General features: G+C 39.2%; 1 protein-coding gene across 1 annotated transcript in view; it reads left to right on the forward strand.

Annotated features, from left to right (window-relative positions):
• Positions 1 to 21,561, forward strand: part of drc4 (dynein regulatory complex subunit 4) — a 48,764-nt gene that overhangs the window by 24,584 nt on the left and 2,619 nt on the right. The window contains exons 6-10 of the mRNA XM_084409648.1: positions 10,524 to 10,729; positions 11,027 to 11,194; positions 11,343 to 11,429; positions 11,757 to 11,966; positions 13,715 to 13,780. Of these exons, the coding sequence (XP_084265774.1) occupies positions 10,524 to 10,729; positions 11,027 to 11,194; positions 11,343 to 11,429; positions 11,757 to 11,966; positions 13,715 to 13,780 (737 nt within the window). The remainder of the gene's footprint in view (positions 1 to 10,523; positions 10,730 to 11,026; positions 11,195 to 11,342; positions 11,430 to 11,756; positions 11,967 to 13,714; positions 13,781 to 21,561) is intronic.

Below are 21,561 nucleotides of genomic sequence, written 5' to 3' on the forward strand. Positions count from 1 at the left end.
CTATTTTATTTTTGTTTGACTGACCAAATTTGAAAGTTGAGACTTTGTTTCATATTAAATATTACCTGCTCGGTCCTGTATTTCAGCGCGTTGTCAGTGTCCTCTATTTTTCACTGCCCTCTATTTTTCACTGCTTGAGATTGAGAACAATGACGCCCGATTTGAGGGTATAGGGCGCGATTTCGGATTCAACCACAGTGTTTTGAATGGTGGGTTCGTTATTATTCGTTATTATTCATGAAAAACGCAATTTGTAATTTGTAAACGCAACATAATTTGTGTGTGTTATGTTTTGGTCAAGGCCTTAAAGAGAACTCGATACTGACGCGCGTCTTTTCCGTTTGTGCGCAAGTGTGTGTAATAGGCAGGACTTCCACAGCGCGGCCTCTTGTTTTGTCGCGCTTGAATGGTTGAGCGTGATCATACAACGCTAGTCAACTGGTGACAGAAAATACGGATACGGATTTTTTTTGCGGTGCTGCGGTGGGCAAGTGATGAAACCGGTGTTGCGACTGAACACCGTGTAACACCGGTAACACCGACTATCGTGCCAAGCCTAATAGACAGGAATAATATTTATTGAATTTATACCCAAATGCGTCGATGTAATCATTATGAGCGCTGTATACGCTGATTTACTGTGTTTTCAATTCATACCAACAGCCTGAGGGCGCCCTATGCACAATAATAGTCCATATATGGAACATGAAGAAGAGCCATGATCATGTGACATTCCAGGAAGCCACGAACACACACAAAGCTATCAGAGATCGCAGTAATATGCAGATAAAGATGTTTTGAAGACAATAAACATGATTGCAATGATATTTGAGTTACCTGTGTTTTTGAAGCCATGCCAGGTATTTTCATAATAATAGATTATATTTATAATGTAATGCTAATCTATATAGACTTTATCATTGTGCAGAATACTATAAAATAATATATTTTCTGTCTGATTTTTTTATCTGAAGCCAAATTAGATCACAGAAGATTATTTAAAACACTCGACTTGCGTTATAAAGTAAGTTTGGAGCACAAACATGGTTTTAATTTCATAAATTGTCGTGTATTGATGGTGTGCTAAGCTAACATGCTAGCTAGCTCTGGGTGCACCTGCCACCTAGCCGTTATTCTTTTATGATTTTTTTTTCTAAATAGGAATGCTTACTGAAATGTTTCTTTATTCCAGAAGGGCATTTGATACAGTTAGATACAGTGAGAACTTTGATAAAAGAAATTAGGGATTGAAACTCTATGAATAGCCTGTGAATAGCCAGTCGTTAGTAACTATAATGCAGACAAAAGAAATGCATATTTAGAGTCATAACCAGGCTGGAGAGGTGTGAATGTGTGCAGGGGGAGACTGAGACTGAATGGGGTGACTGATGACTAAACATCAGTAGCATTTTAGAGTCTAATCAAAATAAAGTCATGACATGATCTTGAAAAACATTTAACTAAATACAGAGTTTTAGACTTAACATCTTCATATTTTAAATATAAAATGGTCAGACATATGGCTTTAGCTGCAGTGCATTTCTAGATTGCTACAGTGCCAACTTCAATTATATTTTCATGAAAATGTTAAAAATAAATTTCTAATAACTTTACAAAACTTTGAAGCTATTTAAAACAATTTTTTTCATTATGACAATAATTAATTCTACATTTACAATAAACTGCCAGGTGTCAGCTTTCAAATGAGATCATACTTGTGTTTTTAGTGCAAAGGGATCATGAACTGTATCTGTTTCAGTTTGGGTATGTCATTTCTGGGGATTTTTCAAAAGTGGGGTTGCAGCTTAACAGGTTAAGGCCTACTACCCATTGTTGAGTCTACTGCCCGTTATTACGAATTAACCACCAGAGGTAAGCTGGCCTCAAGAGCCCTCTTGGGGGCTGCCTGGTCAAGGAGGCCTGCTAAGGCCTACCACCTAACCATGGAGCCTTTGTTGGCAGCGCCTACAGCATCCTGGTACCTAATCACATTGGCAAAGGCAGTGTACTCAGCAACAAAGCAACACACTTTAAGCAAGGGGAGTACAACATACACCACTCTGCCTCAATGGAGGCCCCAGAGTCAGGGGCCTACCATCTGTACGCATGGGCATCAGCTCATGGCAATGCTCTGGCTTCACGGGAGCGTACTTCGAAACCCAAAAAAGGAAGTGAAGGTTAGAACTTCCCGCTCGACCCGAGCCATAGTGGGGCGAGGTAGAATAATAGAGAACTGAGAGTGGGGTACTCACTACCTACCCTGTATCAACAGGGGAGTACCACCACCTAACCCTGAGATTCAACAGGGTTTGGGCCTACCAGTGGCTCTAGGGGTAACATAACCGTATCTGCGCCCAGCCTAGGGAAGTGGGGCTTGATTGCAAGCCACCCACCTACAACCCATCGCTCGAGCAGGTAGCTCAGCGTGCTGAGTGGAGCCTATTCTGGCGGCCTGGGTCCATATACCAGTTCTGCATGGCGGGGTCGGACAAACAACAAACCAGTCTCTTCGTGAGGCGTAAGGTGGTCTAAACCATGCTCAAAAAAGACCTATTGTACTGGGAGGCCTTATTGAAGGCCTAACCCTAGGTCTTTACTACTCATGTCTCTGCACCAACCTGCATTACTTTACTCACCCCCGAATGCAGAGAAGGGGACGGGCCTTGGCCGATCGACTCCCACCATGGGAGAAGGCTGTCATATAGGGATGCTTAAAAAGCCTACATTCATATAGAAATGCTTTAGCAGAACACCTCCAGTATCCCTAGTATAGTCTAGGCCAGCTACTACGGCGGCCCTGGTGAGGGCCAGCCTGTAAGCATGGATCTGCCTGAGGCCTCGGTGGAGCCACAGCATCAAGACAGAGATGTCTCATATGAGGGCTGCAAAATCCAAACAGAGCTCAGGGGAGCGATGTACTCAAGACCAAACAATGTCAGACATGCCCGTGGGCTGGACATAAGATGTTTTTTTGGGAGGAGATGAACTACTCTACCCCGAGGTGGCTAATAGCCCAAGGGCTAACACAGATGTGTCTCAGAAATAAAACAAGCGGCAGCATAAAACACTTCCATTCTTTCTAGAATGACATTCTGCCACTTAGCGCTCCGCTAACATTCCATTTATGTGAATGAGCGGCGGCCTCAAAAAGCTCTCATCATGAGAGGAAGCCTAAGCTATTAACATAGTTCCTTACAACTAGAATGAGCGGTGGCACACCCCGTGAATACACAAAAAGGAAGCCATCACATACTCACAAAAGACACCCATATAATTGGTGCTTCTTTATATCGTTCTAATAGGGCTGGGCGATAAAACAGTATCGGTATGTATCGACGGTACACCATTGTCGGTAACAATATAAAAAATGTTCGCTATAGCGCTCAATGTTTTCATTCAAATGCACACAGGTCATCACACACAACGTTGCCTAAATGGCAAGCGTAATGAAAGTGCAACGAAACTGCGCTATTATTTTGTGCTTTACGGACCGTTTATCAGTTTGGACCATCAATGTCAGTGCAGCGCGAGCCGATCTTGATCAAGCGACACTGTTACTACACAGCACTAAGAGATCCAGTAAAGAAAGCATTTGAATTCACCACAGTGAATTCACATGTGGCGAATTCAATTTTTGAATTTGTATTTATGCTGCCGCTTGTTTTATTTCTGAGACACATCTGTGTTAGCCCTTGGCGTGACCTTTCAACGTGATGACGTAGTTCCCTGTCCGTTTGTTGATCAGCTCAATCCGAACTATTGAAGGTAAAAAGTCTCAAAAATTTTTTTTTTTTTTTTTTTTTAAATGACCTATCGTTTCGCTAGATAACAACCTCTTCTTCAGCTGTGATCGCGTACAGCACTTTTAAACACTTCAAAGACTTTTGAAACTGCATTGATTTGGACTTAAAAACGATGGTAACCAATGAAGTACATTGTTAGAAGAAAAATCCAGAAATGTTTTCCTCAAAAAACATAATTTCTCTCCCACTGAGGAAAGAAAGACATGGATATCTTGGATGGCATTGGGGTGAGTAAATTATTAGGAAATTTTCATTTTGGGGTGAACTAATCCTTTAAGCAGATTCTGACTAACTTAATAAATTATTTTCATTGTTGGTTCTTGAGGTTACGATTTGATTAAAAATAGATTCTCGTTTTTAAATCAAATTTCGATTCGATATATGCATAGATTTGATTCTAATTTACTGTTTTGTGTTACATTTCCTATTTGACTGTGGTAGACAGTTTAATAGGTCTTGAAGAAAAAAATCCCACTGAATTAAACATGAACCTTGAAATTTATTTTGTTTTTCTTCCCATTTTATTCAACCCAATGTTATTATTATTAAGCTGACTGGAATAATTGCACATACTGTTTGACTGGCAGTCTTCTGTAATAATGGAAGGAAGGCTATTTTATTTTTGAAATTAAACATAGGAACAAAGAAGCAAATAGGGCAAATACAATATAAAAAAAATACAAATTAAATAAACTTTAAGTTTTTTCAGATACAGTAGCCTAGGTTTATTTAAAGGGCATCTTGCAGGGTTTTTTTTCTTTCAAAATTAATATATAAACTTGTATGAAAATACCATATGAAAAGTTAATGCAGGATTTAAAATTGTTTTGCAAGACATAAGGGCACAAATTTAGTAGAAACGTGACAGTTTCCTTGACCGTGTTGAAAAAGCTGTTTTTTCACCATCGCGTCATATGACGTCACCTGAGGGAGTCGTTTGCCGGCTCTGCGTTCGCTCAGTGCGGAGTAGGTTGGTATTCAGTTGGAGCGATCATGATTCAGTGTGTTTTTGGTGCTTATTGTATTTCAATTAATCATCGTCGTGGTAAATGATTGTGAATTATGGCCTGTCAGGACACCGAGTCCACAGGTTTCCGAATAAGAAAAAGGACGGCGCGATCCTCCGTGCCTGTAATGAACTGCGTTTTGTGCAGGGTAACGTCCCGTTACGTCACTTCCGGTTCGGCGGTTTTCAAATGCAGAAGTAAAATTTTCTCACAAAAAAGACTCCAGAAGCCTAAATAGCGTTTTATAAGTATATGTTTATATTTAAATCTAGTTCCTACATTATTTTTCTATACATTGGCTTACTGGGTACTCTAACCTGCAACATGCCCTTTAACGTAGTTAGAAATACAGAAATTGAATAATCAACTTTTTGTTTTTAAATATAAAACATTCTATAGTCTTCACTGTAGAAATTAGATATAAATTGATTCATATTAAAGATACAAAAGTGATTCAGTTGATAGAGTGATTTTTATTTTATTTTTTTTATTAACATTAAAGGTACAATATGTACGATTTTTGTAATAAAATATCCAAAAATCACTTGCACAGTGTGATATATTTCCTGCCAGTTGTGTACTTACAATATCCCAAAAGTTCCCAAAGATTTTTAATTTCAGAGAAATTGCAATTATAAATAATGGCCCGTCCCTGGTCATTGTCGTCTGTCAATGACGTAATATCCGCGTTATCCCTGGTTTCCACATGTACTGCCATAGTAACCATGGCAACAGACGTGGACAACTGCGTCTAGCGTTGTTTCGTTGAAACATTATGGACCCATGGCAAGCAGACTTTGGGACAAAAGGAGAACTAAACTGAGGATCAATATCAGTGTGGCGTTTTCGAGATGCCAAGAGCTCCACGTCCGCGACTAACTTCGACTTGACAGAGACGCCGCTCTCGCATGTACTTTATTAGACAGGTGAACAAATGTACATAAAACTAATCAATGTAATATAGCTCAACATCAGGGGCGTGTTTACCATTTTGGGGGGCCCTAAGCAAAGTCACGCCCTGTGGGCCCCCACGCCCCAACATTGCCTAAGATTTTCCTTTGAATTGCACAACAGTAATATTGAGTATATAGAAGTAACTGAGGCATATAAAACCAGTATTTATTTTACTTTGAACTGCATAACAGCACACAAAATTGTCTACAGTTTGGTAGAGGACATAAAAACTCTTGCATATTCAAAAATATAGTCCTTTCAGCTTTCAGCTTAATAACCATCTGCAGTGAAACAACAAGGAATTTTATCACAATTTTGAGGAAAATCGAAATACTTTATTTGAACTGGTCCCCTTTTGACAATGCTGCATCTTTGTTGGTCAGTTATTTTCTCAGGCCAAAGCGCTGGGTCATTGGAAAGCAAGATTTCGCTTACCACCGGATCGTTGGGTAGGGGCTGGGTATCAGAGACAGGACACTCATCTCCGCCGCCGGCAAAAGTAGTGACAAGTGCGGGCGCAGCATGTTCAGTGGGCGGCCGCGGCATGGCTGGGTCTTCCTCCTCTTCAGATGTTTCAATTAGATTTTTAGGCAAAAAAAAAAAAAAACCGTTGTAAGCTTTGTTTGGTAAACTTTCAGAATTTGATTTATTTTCTTTTGTGTTCTTACGTTTTTGAGCACTGCTTGGAGATGCGCGCTACATGGTTGTTTCTTTCTGTGTATCTGGGCCGCACGTTAATGAATAATGTCAAAAGCAATCATTAAATGAGTTAACCACTTGTGGCCAGTAGGGGGCCCCCAAGCCCACGGGGCCCCATACAATTTTGCTTTGCGTGGTGGGTAAACACGCTACTGCTCAACATGATGAAATGTTAGAATATGATCAGTATGTTATTCTAATGTTGATCTAGCTTACTGCTAGTCTCATACCACCAACAAACTAACACATAGAGTAACATTATAACTTTCAACACACTCAAATGCAGTTTAGTATAAGTGTAACGTTAGACCAAGTGAATAGTTCGATAGAATGAAATGTCCTTATTCCTTTATGTCCGCGGGACTCACGTGTGGCGCTGATATCTGTCTCAATCATGCCCTTCTTCATACCACATTCATGTTAAAAACATCAATGTATTCACTCATCCATAAACATTATTAGATCCATCAGCATGACGACAAGTTCCATAATTCCGCTCATGCGTCATCATTCTACGCCTTTGTTATTGTAAGAGGTTAGCGACCCCTAGCAGCGGAAAAATTACATATTGTAGCTTTAATGAAACATGCGGCAACAGTTTATGAGGCTGCTGTGTAGGGCTGTCAAAATTGCTCAAAAATGACGTTCGAATATTTCCTCTAAAAAAAACACATATATTTGAACTATTCGAACATCTGGTTGCGCATTTTGTCAATAACAGGACAAATTAATACAAAGAGACATAACTACTTGTATAGGTAGTTTATTTAAGTTTAAACATATTTGACAACGTATTACCTACACAAAAACAAGTAAATCAACTAACGGCCAAGACCGCAGACCTCACTCGCAGGCACTCTTTCTCTCTCTCGCCCCCACCCTCACACTCTCTGTGCATAACAGTTTAAATGAACAACAACAATAAACAAATATTGAGTGCTGATCAAGAGTTTTGTGCAAGCAATTTAAGGTCGTGACTCTTGTCCCAAATATATATAGCAGGCTTCATTCAGTGATTGAAACAAATATTCTTAACATTAATTGAAGTTTTACAGTATATAGAACCGACATTGAACGCTCCAAGCGAGCTGTGCTGTGGTAAACATGGAACCTTTCCTTGACATGAAACGGTAAATAATCAAACCAGTGGAAGCCTGCAGTGCATGAAACTGCTGTATCTAACCTACCTTATTCATGCAATATCTATTCAGTCAGTACAGTAGCCTACACTTTAGTAATGTTTCTGTTTAACGTTAAATAAAATGTCCCTGACCCCTCAGGCACTCGCAAAGTAGACAGCCGCGCCTCTGCTACTGTGGGCGTGTTTTTCCACATTCGAATATTCATTTTCACCTTCGAAATTCTGTTCAAACTATTCGAATATATATTCGAATTTAGAATATTCGTTGACAGCCCTACTGCTGTCCCTTTAAGAATGAATGCACCGATCTAATATACTGTTACACATCCGATTTTCTCCTAAGGCTTGGGACGATTTTCAAATCTTAACCGATTTTAACACTGGGAGACCACAGACATAAGGGCATTTCAACCGATTTTTAGCATTATACTCCTCCGAATGCACACACTAGAAGATTCATCTGGACCGCGAGACCACACACCTGTCGATTGTAGTAACATTTTCACAGTGAGAGGAGATCTGATGTCGTCAGCTGGTTCTTCTGGCGTGAGAAAAACAAAGGAGAAAAAGAATATGGGTGGTCTTCTTTCTCAATTCTCAGGGCCCTATCTTGCACCCAGCGCAATTGACTTTGTACATGACGCATGTATCTTTCCTATTTTGCACCCGACGCACAGCGGACTTTTCCCTCCACAGACGCACATCGGTAAATTAGGGAATGAACTTGAACCGGGGGCGGTTCAGCGAAAAGAGGAGGCGTGTTCTGGCACAAACGTTCCCTGGTGCTATTCAGATGCTATTTTAAGGGCGCATGCTTGGCCATAATGTAGCGTGTGCACAACGCCCATACACTTTGCTTCTCTCATCTACACGCTGCAGTTCCCATTTTTGCAAACCATACATAATTACAAGGAAAAATATTACCACACAAGGGAAATCATTGTGGTGTCCATGAAGATGTGAAAAAATAGGCATAAATCTAGCTTACACATTTACCCAAATTATTATACGCCTGTTTAAGCGAAGCTAATTTGGGTGGGTTTCTCTCATTCCCATACAATGTCACTTCTCTGTCTTCTACGGCCCTGACGAGAACGTTGGTCTCCTCGGCTGTGAACCACTCCTGGCGTGCAAATCCGCTGTTATAAAAGCAATCCGCCATGGAACAAGCACGCCTGCTTTTAAAGGGAATGTGAGATGACGCTCTGATTGGTTTATTTCACATTATGCCCAAACCACACCTATGAGTAATGTAGCTACTTCAGACCAACCCATTTTAGATTTGCGCTGGGCGCAAGAGTCATTTATCCCGCCGGTATAATAGCAACAGAGCCCAAGGTCTGCCCACAAAGTTACTTGCGTTTCGCTTTTGATACTTGCGTTTCAGATCGTTAAAATAGGGCCCTCAATACGCAACATCTGGTTGGTGAACCTTGCTCACTCTCATTTGCTGTCACAGGTATCACATCACAGGCAGCCCAATCAAGAGTTGTAAATGTCAAACATGTTTGAAATTTACGATTTGGGATAGTGCAGGCTCCAACGCAATCGGGAGCAGTAGAATAATCGTAATGACACCACACAACCTTTTTCTTGGCATGTTGTGATTAATAACACCCTAACGTGTCAATAACTTTAAGTAATACTGCAAAGTTAAAGAAGTGTAACACTTTAGAAAATCGTTATCGGTAGAAGATAGAATCGCGATTCATTAGTAAATCGATTTCCCCCGCCCCTAATATATATATTTCCCACATGTCTTCGGGCTCTTTACAAAGCTACTACTAAAGTCAGAACAATTACGTGAGAAAAAGAGTCGCTTTGCTTTTTTAAGAGTTGTCTGTGCAATATCAGCCACGTGATGCGTCTGTGTGGTTTCATTGCAGCGCAATGTGGGATTGTCAGTGGGAGTAAACAGTTCTCACGCACACAGAACGAGCAGGTACGTAGCAGCGTAGAGCGAGGGGAGATTTTCAACTAGTTAATCATTTGCAGATGATTTCATTATGTCAGGCGGATAGAAAAGTATAAGAGGATGAAATAATAAAAGCACAAACGTTTCACCATGTCAGTAGGCGGAGAGTAGGCGGCCTTTTGTGGCTGTTTGAGCGTATTCGCCCACACACTACTACACTATGAAAGCAAGCCGGTCGAATGCATTTTCGACTATGTCTGGAAATGGTTGAAAATGGAAAAGCTCAAAACATTTTAGGACCCACTTACGCCTGTATTTAGCGCTGTCCACTTGTGTGATCGGATTGACAAAAATGCTTCTTAATACCAGGTGTAAACAGGGCCTATGGGATTCACTGGACCAACAAATTCAATCCATGGAGGTCCCACCTCTCAACCTTCAGGACTTAAGTTATTAGAGATGTAGTGGATTTAGTGTGTGATAATGGCACTAAGCCTTTGCATTTATTATACCTCTTACACACTTACTTCCTGTTGCATGCATGTGCTCTTAAGTGCCTGAACACTCTATTTTGGAGGACAAGTGGCTTGAAGCTTCACATTGGTAAAGTCAATATCAGTGTGGATTTTCTCTACTGTAGATAATATTCAGTGCCCTGCAAGTTATTTTTCATCATTGGCTCATTTGTTTGAAGAACTTTGTCTCAGATCTCCTTCTTTGGTCTTCATGGTTGATTGATAAAAAAAATAAAAATAACCAGGAAATACTTTATTATTTTTATTTTTGTTTTGTTCTTTGTTATTAATTCAATACAATTTCTGGATTTTTTCACTTTCACATTATGTAGTACTTTGATGAGTAGCAAATATTCTTAGTTAAATACATACACATACACAGAAAAATGTGTCATAAAATAAAATAAAATGGAATGGAATGTGAAGAGTTTTATGGGCAGTTAAGGCTTGCTTTAATGATTTAACATGAGAGTTAAAATATTGGCACAGAAATTGGATCCAAATATGAGAAAAGGATGCAGAAGCTGCGTCAGGAGGAAGAACTAAGACGCAAGACGGAGATTCATGAGATCGAGGAGCGAAAGAACAGCCACATCAACATGCTTATGAAGAATCATGAAAAAGCTTTCAGAGACATCAGAAACTACTTCAATGACATAGTCTGCAAAAATCTGGACTTTATCACTTCGCTCAAGGTGAAAACGCACACGTGAACACACATTTGTTCTCTTCGTATTAATTATAAATCAAATAACATAGTGTCTCTCATAGATCTGTTTTTAGTAACTTTATTCATAGTCATCATTGCATCTTCACAATTATTAAATCTACATTTATGTACAGTATGTGGCAATCAAGCTATAAAAAACTATAATACTACAGTGTATGTATGTAAGTATGTTTGTTCCTTGGTGTAATGCTACCAGCTGAGGTACAGGAAGTGATTATTTGTCAGTTCTTATTTATTTTCTCTTCTGGTGGAATGTGTGCAGGAAGAGTTAAAGGACATGAAAAGGAAGGAGGAGAAAAGAAATAAAGAGATGGCGGAAGTGCTTGAGCAAAATAAGGAGCTTAGAGAGTCTCCACAAAAGGCCAAACATGAAGTCGCAGAGCTTCAGAAACAGCTTGCCAACTATGAGAAGGACAAGAGTGCTCTAACTGTATGTTCAGGGTCTTAGTAGTATTTAGTAATTCTAGTGGATTGTACTGACACTGAACTGTGGCATAATGTTAAATGTTAATTATAACAAAAGTTTTAATTAATTTTAGTAATGTATGTAAATCTTGTTCTTTGTGTTCTGCTGTCAGAGAACGAGAGCTCGTCTCAAAATATTTGACAGAGAATTGAAGGAGCTTAAGTGGGAGCATGAAGTGTTGGAGCAGAGATTTACTAAGGTGATTTAAGGAACAGCATCAGACCTTTAAAACGCACTGAAGTATCAGCCTTAATGGTGTTATGACAACTTACAAGGGGGAAAAAACAGGTTTCCTCTTCGTCTTGATAACATCTCTGCCATGACATAACAAGAATCTCTGTTTGATGTGCACACTGTAATACATTTCAGCCAAGTAATTATTAATTGTATTTTTTGTTCTTATTGTATTTTTCTATAACATTACTATACTATATAACAGTTGTCTCTTAAAGTTTTTATCTGTTCATAGTGATTCATTAGGACTGCTGCATGTGTAAGAGCTAAAGATTGTTTGATTGTTGTGCAGGTTCAGTTGGAGCGAGACGAATTGTACATGAAGTTCACTAAAGCCATCCTGGAGGTTCAGCAGAAAAGTGGCTTCAAAAACCTGCTGCTGGAGTGCAAACTGAGTGCACTCAATGACACATTGGAAAAGAAGGAAGCCCAGCTCAGTGAGGTGCTGTCTGTTTCCAACCTGGACCCTACTACCCTCAGTGTGGTCACCCATAAACTGGAGGTACATTTATGAGCGTATATATAGTAGGGCTGCCCCCTAATAGCTGATTAAACGGTAGTCGATAAGAAGAGGCTTAGCCGACCAAATTTTAATTAGTCAGTTAGTTCCAGAATAGGAAGTTGTGAAGTCACAGCCTGTGACGAACAGATCGTTAACACGGCTGGTCAATGTAGTAATTACAGTATGCCGGGCAGGAAATCCAAATTTTCGCCTATTATTCAAAGATGGCCTATCATCTGAAACATTTAAGTTGTAGCCTAACATTAACCAACATGAGCTCTAATGTTAACCTGGATTAATGGGCTATTATTTGATGCATATCCAAGTGTTCATGCAGAGATAACTTAAACTTTTGGTCATACAGATAAGAGTAATACATTTTACTTTTATTTGTGTACACTCACAATAACAACAAATCTTGTGCTTTTGTAAAATAAAGAAAATAAACAGGATGCGCTTTAGCTGTCTTGGTCTCTGTGTGAACTTCTTTCTGAAGCAGGTCATAAAAATAAACCAAAACTCGTTCTCTGGCTATGTCCACACTTGTGCGTTTTTGTTTTAACACAGTGTTTTGAAATTAAAACAATCCTCCACCATACTGGCGTTTCCACTACGTTTCTGAAAAGATCTCAGTTCACACTACATGACCGAAAACGCATGTCACATGACCATTCATGCACACTGGGTATGCGTATACATTTGTAAACAGTTGCAGATTGTTGTCGATTTCTCTAATAATAGCTTGCCTCTTGCGCATGTAGGCAGCTGCAGAATTATAAAATGTAGAGTTTTAACTGCACAATAGCTGCTAAAAAGGACCACAAAGTCAGCTAAACTTGCAGTACCGTCTCCATGTTATTGTTTACATAGTCGTTGGGCTGGGCTGTTATTGTCGTCTTTCCGGTAGCGTAATGGTCATATGATAGGGGCTTGACGAATAAGGGAAAGATACGCAGTGAGCCAGAAGACCCAATCACGAAGTGAATTTGGGCAACCACGTCTTTGTTTTCAAAAGTCTCCATTTTGATCCATCTACACTGAAACGCAACCCCGGAGTTTTCAGACTAAATGGGGTCTGCAGCGTTTGCAAAAGTCTCAGTTTTCGAGGGTCGAAAACTCCGGAATAGTGTGGATGGCAGGTGTAAACATAACAAAAGTATGTATGTGTTTTAAAAACGAAAACGCATTAGTGTAAATGTAGCCTCTTACAAGCATATACTTGCCTCACAAACATATTCTATATGCTTGAGATATAAAGTTGAAATTTCTACTTTTAAATGAACCAATTCAAATTCAAAAACAAATGTTCTCTGATTATTTAATTTTTATCCGTTTGAAACTTGCATTTCTCTCTATTGACGTGTCCACTGTACTGCGGAGATGGCGAGTCAGCATCGTCAACTTCATCTTTGCAGCTGACCCTGACTCAGAAAACACTAGTTTACCAATTAATTATTAAAATGTTCAGTAAGTCTCCTTGCTGTTTTTTTCCGACACATTCATAATCATTACTCTCCCCCCCACCCCCCTCCCTCCCTCCCAAGCATAGTTAGATTACTACCTGTCAACTACAAAAATCTCTAGTCGGTGACAGCCCTAGTATATAGTTATATATATAAGTATATGCAAAGGACCTGTACAATTCCAGTTCTATATTACTGATTTAGAAATAAATAAATCAGTGTTACAGAACTGTTTGAAAATGTGTCTTTTAATGTGTAAAAGTTGTGACTTTTATTTTTGTTTAGGAAGTTTTGGAGTCCAAAAACCATACTATCACAGACTTACAGTATGAAGTGGCACGAGTTTGCAAGGTGAGAAACTGTTCCTGTATAATGTACTGTATAGGGTTTAAAGTGCCCCTTGTGTTGTTAACTAGTCAAGTCAAGTCACCTTCATTTATATAGCGCTTTTGACAATATGTATTGTTTCAAAGCAGCTTTACCGTGATAATAGGAAATTACCGTAACAGATTGTTTAGGCTTTAAAACAGGTCTAGGATAAAGTTATTGTCCAGCTAAAGTTAGTTTTGATTGATTGATTCACTTCCGTTACGAAGATCATTAGCCTAGTTATTAACTTAGCTAACACAACACCGTTCTAACAGGAAAACCCTTAACACGCTCCGGCCGCCCATCCACACAAAACAGTGCCTGGTGTCTCGAGAACGCACTCCCAGAAATAGGTTCAAAGGTGCAAACAATTATCTGTTATCTCTGTGCAAACCTCAAAAACGCAAATCCGCGAAACGCAGATGTCGCACACATGCGCATTACGTATTCAGTCCAAAGGTATGCGCGTTTGAATATATATGTGCGCAGTCGTGTAGTCCTTCTTTACAAATCAACCCTCAATAAACTACTTGTCTGGCCTTAAAAATTTATAATCCAGAATTTTTTCCAGAATGTATAATCCGTATGCGTAGCCACGCGAACCGGAATTATCCCGACAACATTTTATCTGTACTGAGGTAAAGGGAAGGGAAGGAGGCCTTCACAGGGGAGGGACTGGTTGACACTTCAGGACTGCGTTGTAATCATGTCCAGGAGCAGGTCCTTCGTCAGATCTGGATACGGCCTGGAGCCGGTGGACTGCGGTAAACCTCAGATAAACAGAGAGACTAATATTAGCGTAGACGCCATCCTTCTTATGATGTAACAAGTACATCAGGATTTAGGGGAAGTGTTCCCGGTTCCGGCTGACCTAATCTATGCAGCCTAACATTGAATTATAGAAGTCTATAATGTGTTATGTTTATGCTAGCCTAGGCCAAAGAGATGTGTTTTTAGTCTAGATTTGAACTGACAGATTGTGTCTGCTTCCCGGACAATGTTAGGAAGATTGTTCCAAAGTTTTGGTGCTAAATAGGAAAAGGATCTACCACCAGCAGTCGATTTTGATATTCTAGGTATTATCAACTGGCCGGTATTTTGAGATCGCAATAGACGTGAAGGACTATAATGCGTTAAGAGCTCGCTCAATTACTGAGGAGCTAAACCATTTAGTGCTTTGTAAGTAATCAACAATATTTAAAAATGTATACGTTGTTTAATAGGGAGCCAATGCTGTGTTGACAGAACCGGGCTAATATGGTCATACTTCCTGGACCAATTGTGGTTTGTTTATTAAGCGTGCAGGGCAACCACCCATATTAGCATTACAATAATCTAGCCTTGATGTCATGAACTAATTGTTCTGCATTTTTCAGACACGTGACTTTCAAATGAAAGATTGGTATCAAAGAGCACACCCAGGTTCCTAACCGACGAGAAGGACTTGACAGAGCAGCCATGTTAGACAGTATTCTAGGTTATTACGTGAGGACGTTTTTTTGTCCAATAATTAGAATCTCTGTTTTTTCAGAAGTAGGTTTTTTAAGTAGTAGGAAATTGCTAGTCATCCAGTTTTTTATATCAGCTATGCATTCCGTTAATTTTGTGAATTGGTAAGTTTCGTCAGGGTGTGAAGAAATATAGAGCTGAGTATCATCAGCATAACAGTGAAAACTAATTCCATGCTTCCTAATAATATCTCCCAAGGGTAGCATGTACAGAGTGAACAGCAACAGTCCTAGTACTGAGCCTTGTGGTACACCAAACTGAACTTTTGATCGATTAGACATCTCTTCATTTACTGTTACAAACTGATAACGGTCAGATAAGTATGATTTAAACCATGCTAATGCAATTCCACTAATACCAACATAATTTTCGAGTCTATTTAAAAGAATGTTGTGGTCGATAGTGTCAAATGCAGCACTAAGATCGAGTAACACTAATAGAGAGATACAACCACGAAAGGATGATAAGAGCAAATCATTTGTGACTCTAATGAGAGCTGTCTCAGTACTATGGTACAGTCTAAATACTGATTGAAAATCCTCGCAGATATCATTTCTTTCTAAAAAGTAACATAGTTGTGAAGATACTGCCTTTTCTAGTATCTTTGACAGAAAAGATAGATTCGAGATCGGCCTGTAATTGACTAATTCTGTAGGATCAAGTTGCGGAAGTGGTTTAATCATAGTCAGCTTAAAAGTTTTTGGTACGTATCCTAATGACAAAGATGAATTAATGATTTTAAGAAGAGGATCTATGACCTCTGGAAGTATCTCTTTCAATAGCTTAGTCGGTATAGGGTCTAACATACATTGTCGATTTAGATGATTTAACGAGTTTAGAAAATTCTTCCTCTCCTATAGCAATGAATGAATCAAATTTTTCCTTAGGGAGACTACAATGCACTCCCTGATGCGATACTGTAGTAGACGGTTTTGTTCATTTTCTTCTAAAAGGGTTGAAAAATAAGCAGATCTAGCAGCCTTTAAGGCCTCTCTGTATGCAATCGTGCTCTCTTTCCATGAAATACGAAATACCTCAAGTTTTGTTTTCTTCCAGTTACTCTCCGTTTTTCTGGCTGCTCTCTTAAGGGCCTGAGTGTGCTCATTGTACCACGGCGTTGGACTATTTTCTTTAATCTTCTTTAAGCGCAAAGGAGCAACTGCTGGAAAAGAGAGAGTTAAAAGTTTCTGTCGCAATATCGAGTTCTTCTAAGCTATCTGGGATGCTGAGATGATGAAATGGTCAGGAAGATTATTAATAAAGCAATCTTTAGTGGCAGAAGTGATAGGTCTAACATATTTGTAACACGGAGTCGGCTTTGCAGCCTTGGCTAAATGAAGTTTACACGTTGACTAGATAATGATCTGAGATGTCATCGCTCTGCTGCAGAATTTCAACAGCATCAACATTGATTCCATGTGATAATATTAGATCTAGAGTATGATTACGACAATGAGTGGGTCCTGACACGTGTTGTCTAACTCCAATAGAGTTAAGAATGTCTTTAAATCCCAATCCCAATGCATATTTTTCGTTATCTACATGTATATTAAAATCACCAACAATTAGGACTTTATCTGCAGCCAGTACTAATTCTGATAGAAAGTCAGCAAATTCTTTGATAAAGTCTGTCTGGTGCCCTGGTGGCCTGTATACAGTAGCCAGCACAAATCTCAAACGTGATTCATCATTTACACTATATATGGCTAGATTAAGCACCAACACTTCAAAAGAATTATATTTGAAACTAGACTTAGTAATTCTGAAAATATTACTATAAATTACAGCAACACCTCCCCCTTTGCCTTTCAGATGAGGCTCATGTTTATAACCGTAATCTTGGGGGGTGGACTCATTTAAAGTAATGTAATCGTTTGGTTTTAGCCAGGTTTCTGTCAAACACAGTACATCTAGGTTATAGTCTGTAATCACATCATTAACAATAAGTGCTTTTGAAGTAAGGGATCGAATATTCAGCAACCCAAGCTTTATCATTTGCTTATTTGTATTATATCTGTTTTTTTTTTTGTTGAACATCAATTACATTTTTACCCTTAGATGGGTTTGGATAGATATAAACAAACTGCTTCGGTGTGTCGCATAGACGTCGTCATCGTCTTGCTGCTCCTTCCCCGTTCTGTGATTGGTCCCCTCGCTGAGGCGAAAATCTGGTCCATGGAATCCAGGCTGCCTAGCAGCGTGAATAAAATTGCGCTGTCCGCAAGGCAGCATGGAGAAACCCAGGCTGCTGAACGTGTGGAAACTGTATCAGTAATAAAACAAATCTTGATCCATGCTTAATCTTTCCTCAAAGTAGTGAGAACGACAGACAATCTGCATTAATAGACAGAGTTTTAGGTAATAGTTGCCCACAACTGATTAGCATAAGTATTTCAGTAAGACAGTAATAATGTGAGTTAACCAGTTAGCAGGAGACCAACACAATATAAAACCCAAAACTAAGTATTTTGAACACCATCTTTCTAGAGCAAGCGGTTTGCGAATCCTGCATTGAACTCCAAGATTTGAGAAGCAGTCGTCAGTAAAATAAAGGGAACACAGCAAAAGTTTAGGATTATACTGCTGTGGTATCGTGGTAAAGATGAATTTTAACGACTGATTCTTCACATGCTCGTCCTTGGGCAGTGAAAACTGGCTTTACCGTCACATTGTAGAGCACAGCATCTTCTCGACATGATGCTATGCAGTATCCACAGGAATCAGCTGCAGTGTCTGAGGAGGTTCAAGTTTTCCCTGGTGTTTGCCGGGCAATATGCTAACGTTTCATCTTGACGTCCCAACTAAACGGCTTATGACTCATTTGAAAAACGATTAATTTAATTGACTCAGAGTCGACTCTTACTTTTGAAAGACAATAACTTTATATACGGTGCACTTTCAGATTTAAAACTTTGCAGGATGTTTTCATTCACTTAGAGCTATGTTACACACTACATTCCTAATCATCCCCATATATATATATATATATACTCATTGGCTTCATCACTCTGTCTCCTCTCCACCAATTTACACTGATCGCTAGTTGGCCAGAGGAGATCTGGCCCCGACTGAGCCTGGTTTCTCCCAAGGTTTTTTTCTCCATTCTGTCACCTGATGGAGTTTTGGTTCCTTGCCACTGTTGCCTTGGCTTTTGGCTTGCTTAGTTGGGGACATTTAATATTCAACAATATTATTGATCTGCCTAACTTAAGATGGACGATGACGCAATTTTCTTCTAGAAACAAACTTTGTTTTATTATTTTCATGTTATCACACTGAAGCTGCTTTGATACAATCTGTATTGTAAAAAGTGCTATATAAATAAAGGTGACTTGACTTGACGTGTGTGGTGGGCGTTCTGGCGCAATATGGCTGCCATCGCATCATCCAGGTGGATGCTGCACATGGTGGTTGAGGAGATTCCCCCCTTCTATGTAAAGCGCTTTGAGTACCCAGAAAAGCGCTATATAAATGTAACACATTATTATTATTATTATTATTATTGCATGAAAGGTCATTTTCAAAAATCCATAATAGGGGCACTTTAAATCAAACTTTACTAATTTGCATAAATGAAGCATATACAAATATATTAATTACATACATGTATACTGTTGAATGCTCAATATACACTCACCTAAAGGATTATTAGGAACACCTGTTCAATTTCTCATTAATGCAATTATCTAATCAACCAATCACATGGCAGTTGCTTCAATGCATTTAGGGGTGTGGTCCTGGTCAAGACAATCTCCTGAACTCCAAACTGAATGTCAGAATGGGAAAGAAAGGTGATTTAAGCAATTTTGAGCGTGGCATGATTGTTGGTGCCAGACGGGCCGGTCTGAGTATTTCACAATCTGCTCAGTTACTGGGATTTTCACGCACAACCATTTCTAGGGTTTACAAAGAATGGTGTGAAAAGGGAAAAACATCCAGTATGCGGCATCCCTGTGGGCGAAAATGCCTTGTTGATGCTAGAGGTCAGAGGAGAATGGGCCGACTGATTCAAGCTGATAGAAGAGCAACTTTGACTGAAATAACCACTCGTTACAACCGAGGTATGCAGCAAAGCATTTGTGAAGCCACAACACGCACAACCTTGAGGCGGATGGGCTACAACAGCAGAAGACCCCACCGGGTACCACTCATCCCCACTACAAATAGGAAAAAGAGGCTACAATTTGCACAAGCTCACCAAAATTGGACAGTTGAAGACTGGAAAAATGTTGCCTGGTCTGATGAGTCTCGATTTCTGTTGAGACATTCAGATGGTAGAGTCAGAATTTGGCGTAAACAGAATGAGAACATGGATCCATCATGCCTTGTTACCACTGTGCAGGCTGGTGGTGGTGGTGTAATGGTGTGGGGGATGTTTTCTTGGCACACTTTAGGCCCCTTAGTGCCAATTGGGCATCGTTTAAATGCCACGACCTACCTGAGCATTGTTTCTGACCATGTCCATCCCTTTATGACCACCATGTACCCATCCTCTGATGGCTACTTCCAGCAGGATAATGCACCATGTCACAAAGCTCGAATCATTTCAAATTGGTTTCTTGAACATGACAATGAGTTCACTGTACTAAAATGGCCCCCACAGTCACCAGATCTCAACCCAGTAGAGCATCTTTGGGATGTGGTGGAACGGGAGCTTCGTGCCCTGGATGTGCATCCCACAAATCTCCATCAACTGCAAGATGCTATCCTATCAATATGTGCCAACATTTCTAAAGAATGCTTTCAGCACCTTGTTGAATCAATGCCACGTAGAATTAAGGCAGTTCTGAAGGCGAAAGGGGGTCAAACACAGTATTAGTATGGTGTTCCTAATAATCCTTTAGGTGAGTGTAAAATAGACTACTTATGCAACACCTTTTACATGCATACACTTATAAAACATTCACATACACATAAACTAGACACATGCATATACATAAGACACATACATATAAAGTCTGAGATTGCATAAGCAATTATGAAACAAAAATATTCACCTACAAACTCAATGCATGTATACACCTATTAAACTTGCGATGAATATAAAGTCCACATGCTTACACACGTATAAAATACAGTGACTGAAGACATATTCAAGTTTTATATGTACAGGATGTGCAATTAATTTCATGTATGTGTGAGATTTTCAGTATCTAATAATAAGACATTTCAGTATAAACAGAAGGTCTGGTATGCAATGGCGTAAAGAAATCATGTCAAAAAAACCTTTTTAGAGTTCCTTGGCAGCCTTGGGGAAGCTACTCTGAACCTGTAACTTGACAAGCTACTCATACTTCTGAAAAAGTAGTTAGCCACACTAGAAGTTACTATCAAAAAGTAGCTAGCTACATTTAAATTACTTTCTTTCTTTTTTTTACAATGGCATTGTGTATTACAAATAACTGAATAATTGTTAATTAAAAATGTCATAGTAAAAGATTTGGGGTTTAAAACAATGTAATGAAATACAATTATGATTTCAAAGAGTAGCCTATTTTATTTTGTAAACTATCTAAAGACACACACAATACTCAAATATAACCTATATCTCAAACTGACTGTCAAAGTGCAAAATTGCTACAAATGTAAACAATGCAAGAACAGAATGTATGTCAGTAGTCAAAAATGCAGGTTTAAATGCAGCACATGCAGTGATGGAGCTCATTTACAACCTATTTAATTATATCACAGTCAGTCAGCATTTTATGCAGTCAGCGTTTTATTCTTTGGTTTGAACCTATAAAGGTTACACTTTTGTATGTAATTTAAAGATTTAAGATTAAAACGCTGTCTAATGATAATAAAAATAAGTATTAAAAGCACAATAATCCGCGCAAGAGACAGATTACATTTTCCCCAAAGATGTCCTGTTTTGTATTACTAGAAATAAATTATAACTGTTAAATATGTTTCCATGTGTCACTCTTCACAGTTCCTGGTAGTTCATGTAGCAAATGGCTGATTCAGTTGTTTAAAAAACAAAAAGTGCTTCATGCTGGGTCTTAAAAAAAAAAAATGTCCTGCTTTTTTTCACTCGCACAATCACATCCCTGGCTATATGCTATATAAGCCGGCATTGCCGCCGTTCATAGACTTTTCATGATAAAGCACCTGTTGTGTCGCTGCTTCCATTAGGGACTGTACTGTTGCTTACATTAACAGCTGTGTAAAATCCATGCGTCTATTTCAGCTTGTCTTATGTTCCCCTGCATGTTGGGCAATGAAGTCAATTTTTTTTTTCCATGACTGGTGAA

This window comes from Rutilus rutilus (genome assembly GCF_951802725.1).
Source record: "Rutilus rutilus genome assembly, chromosome: 5".
NCBI classification, from domain to species: Eukaryota; Metazoa; Chordata; class Actinopteri; order Cypriniformes; family Leuciscidae; genus Rutilus; species Rutilus rutilus.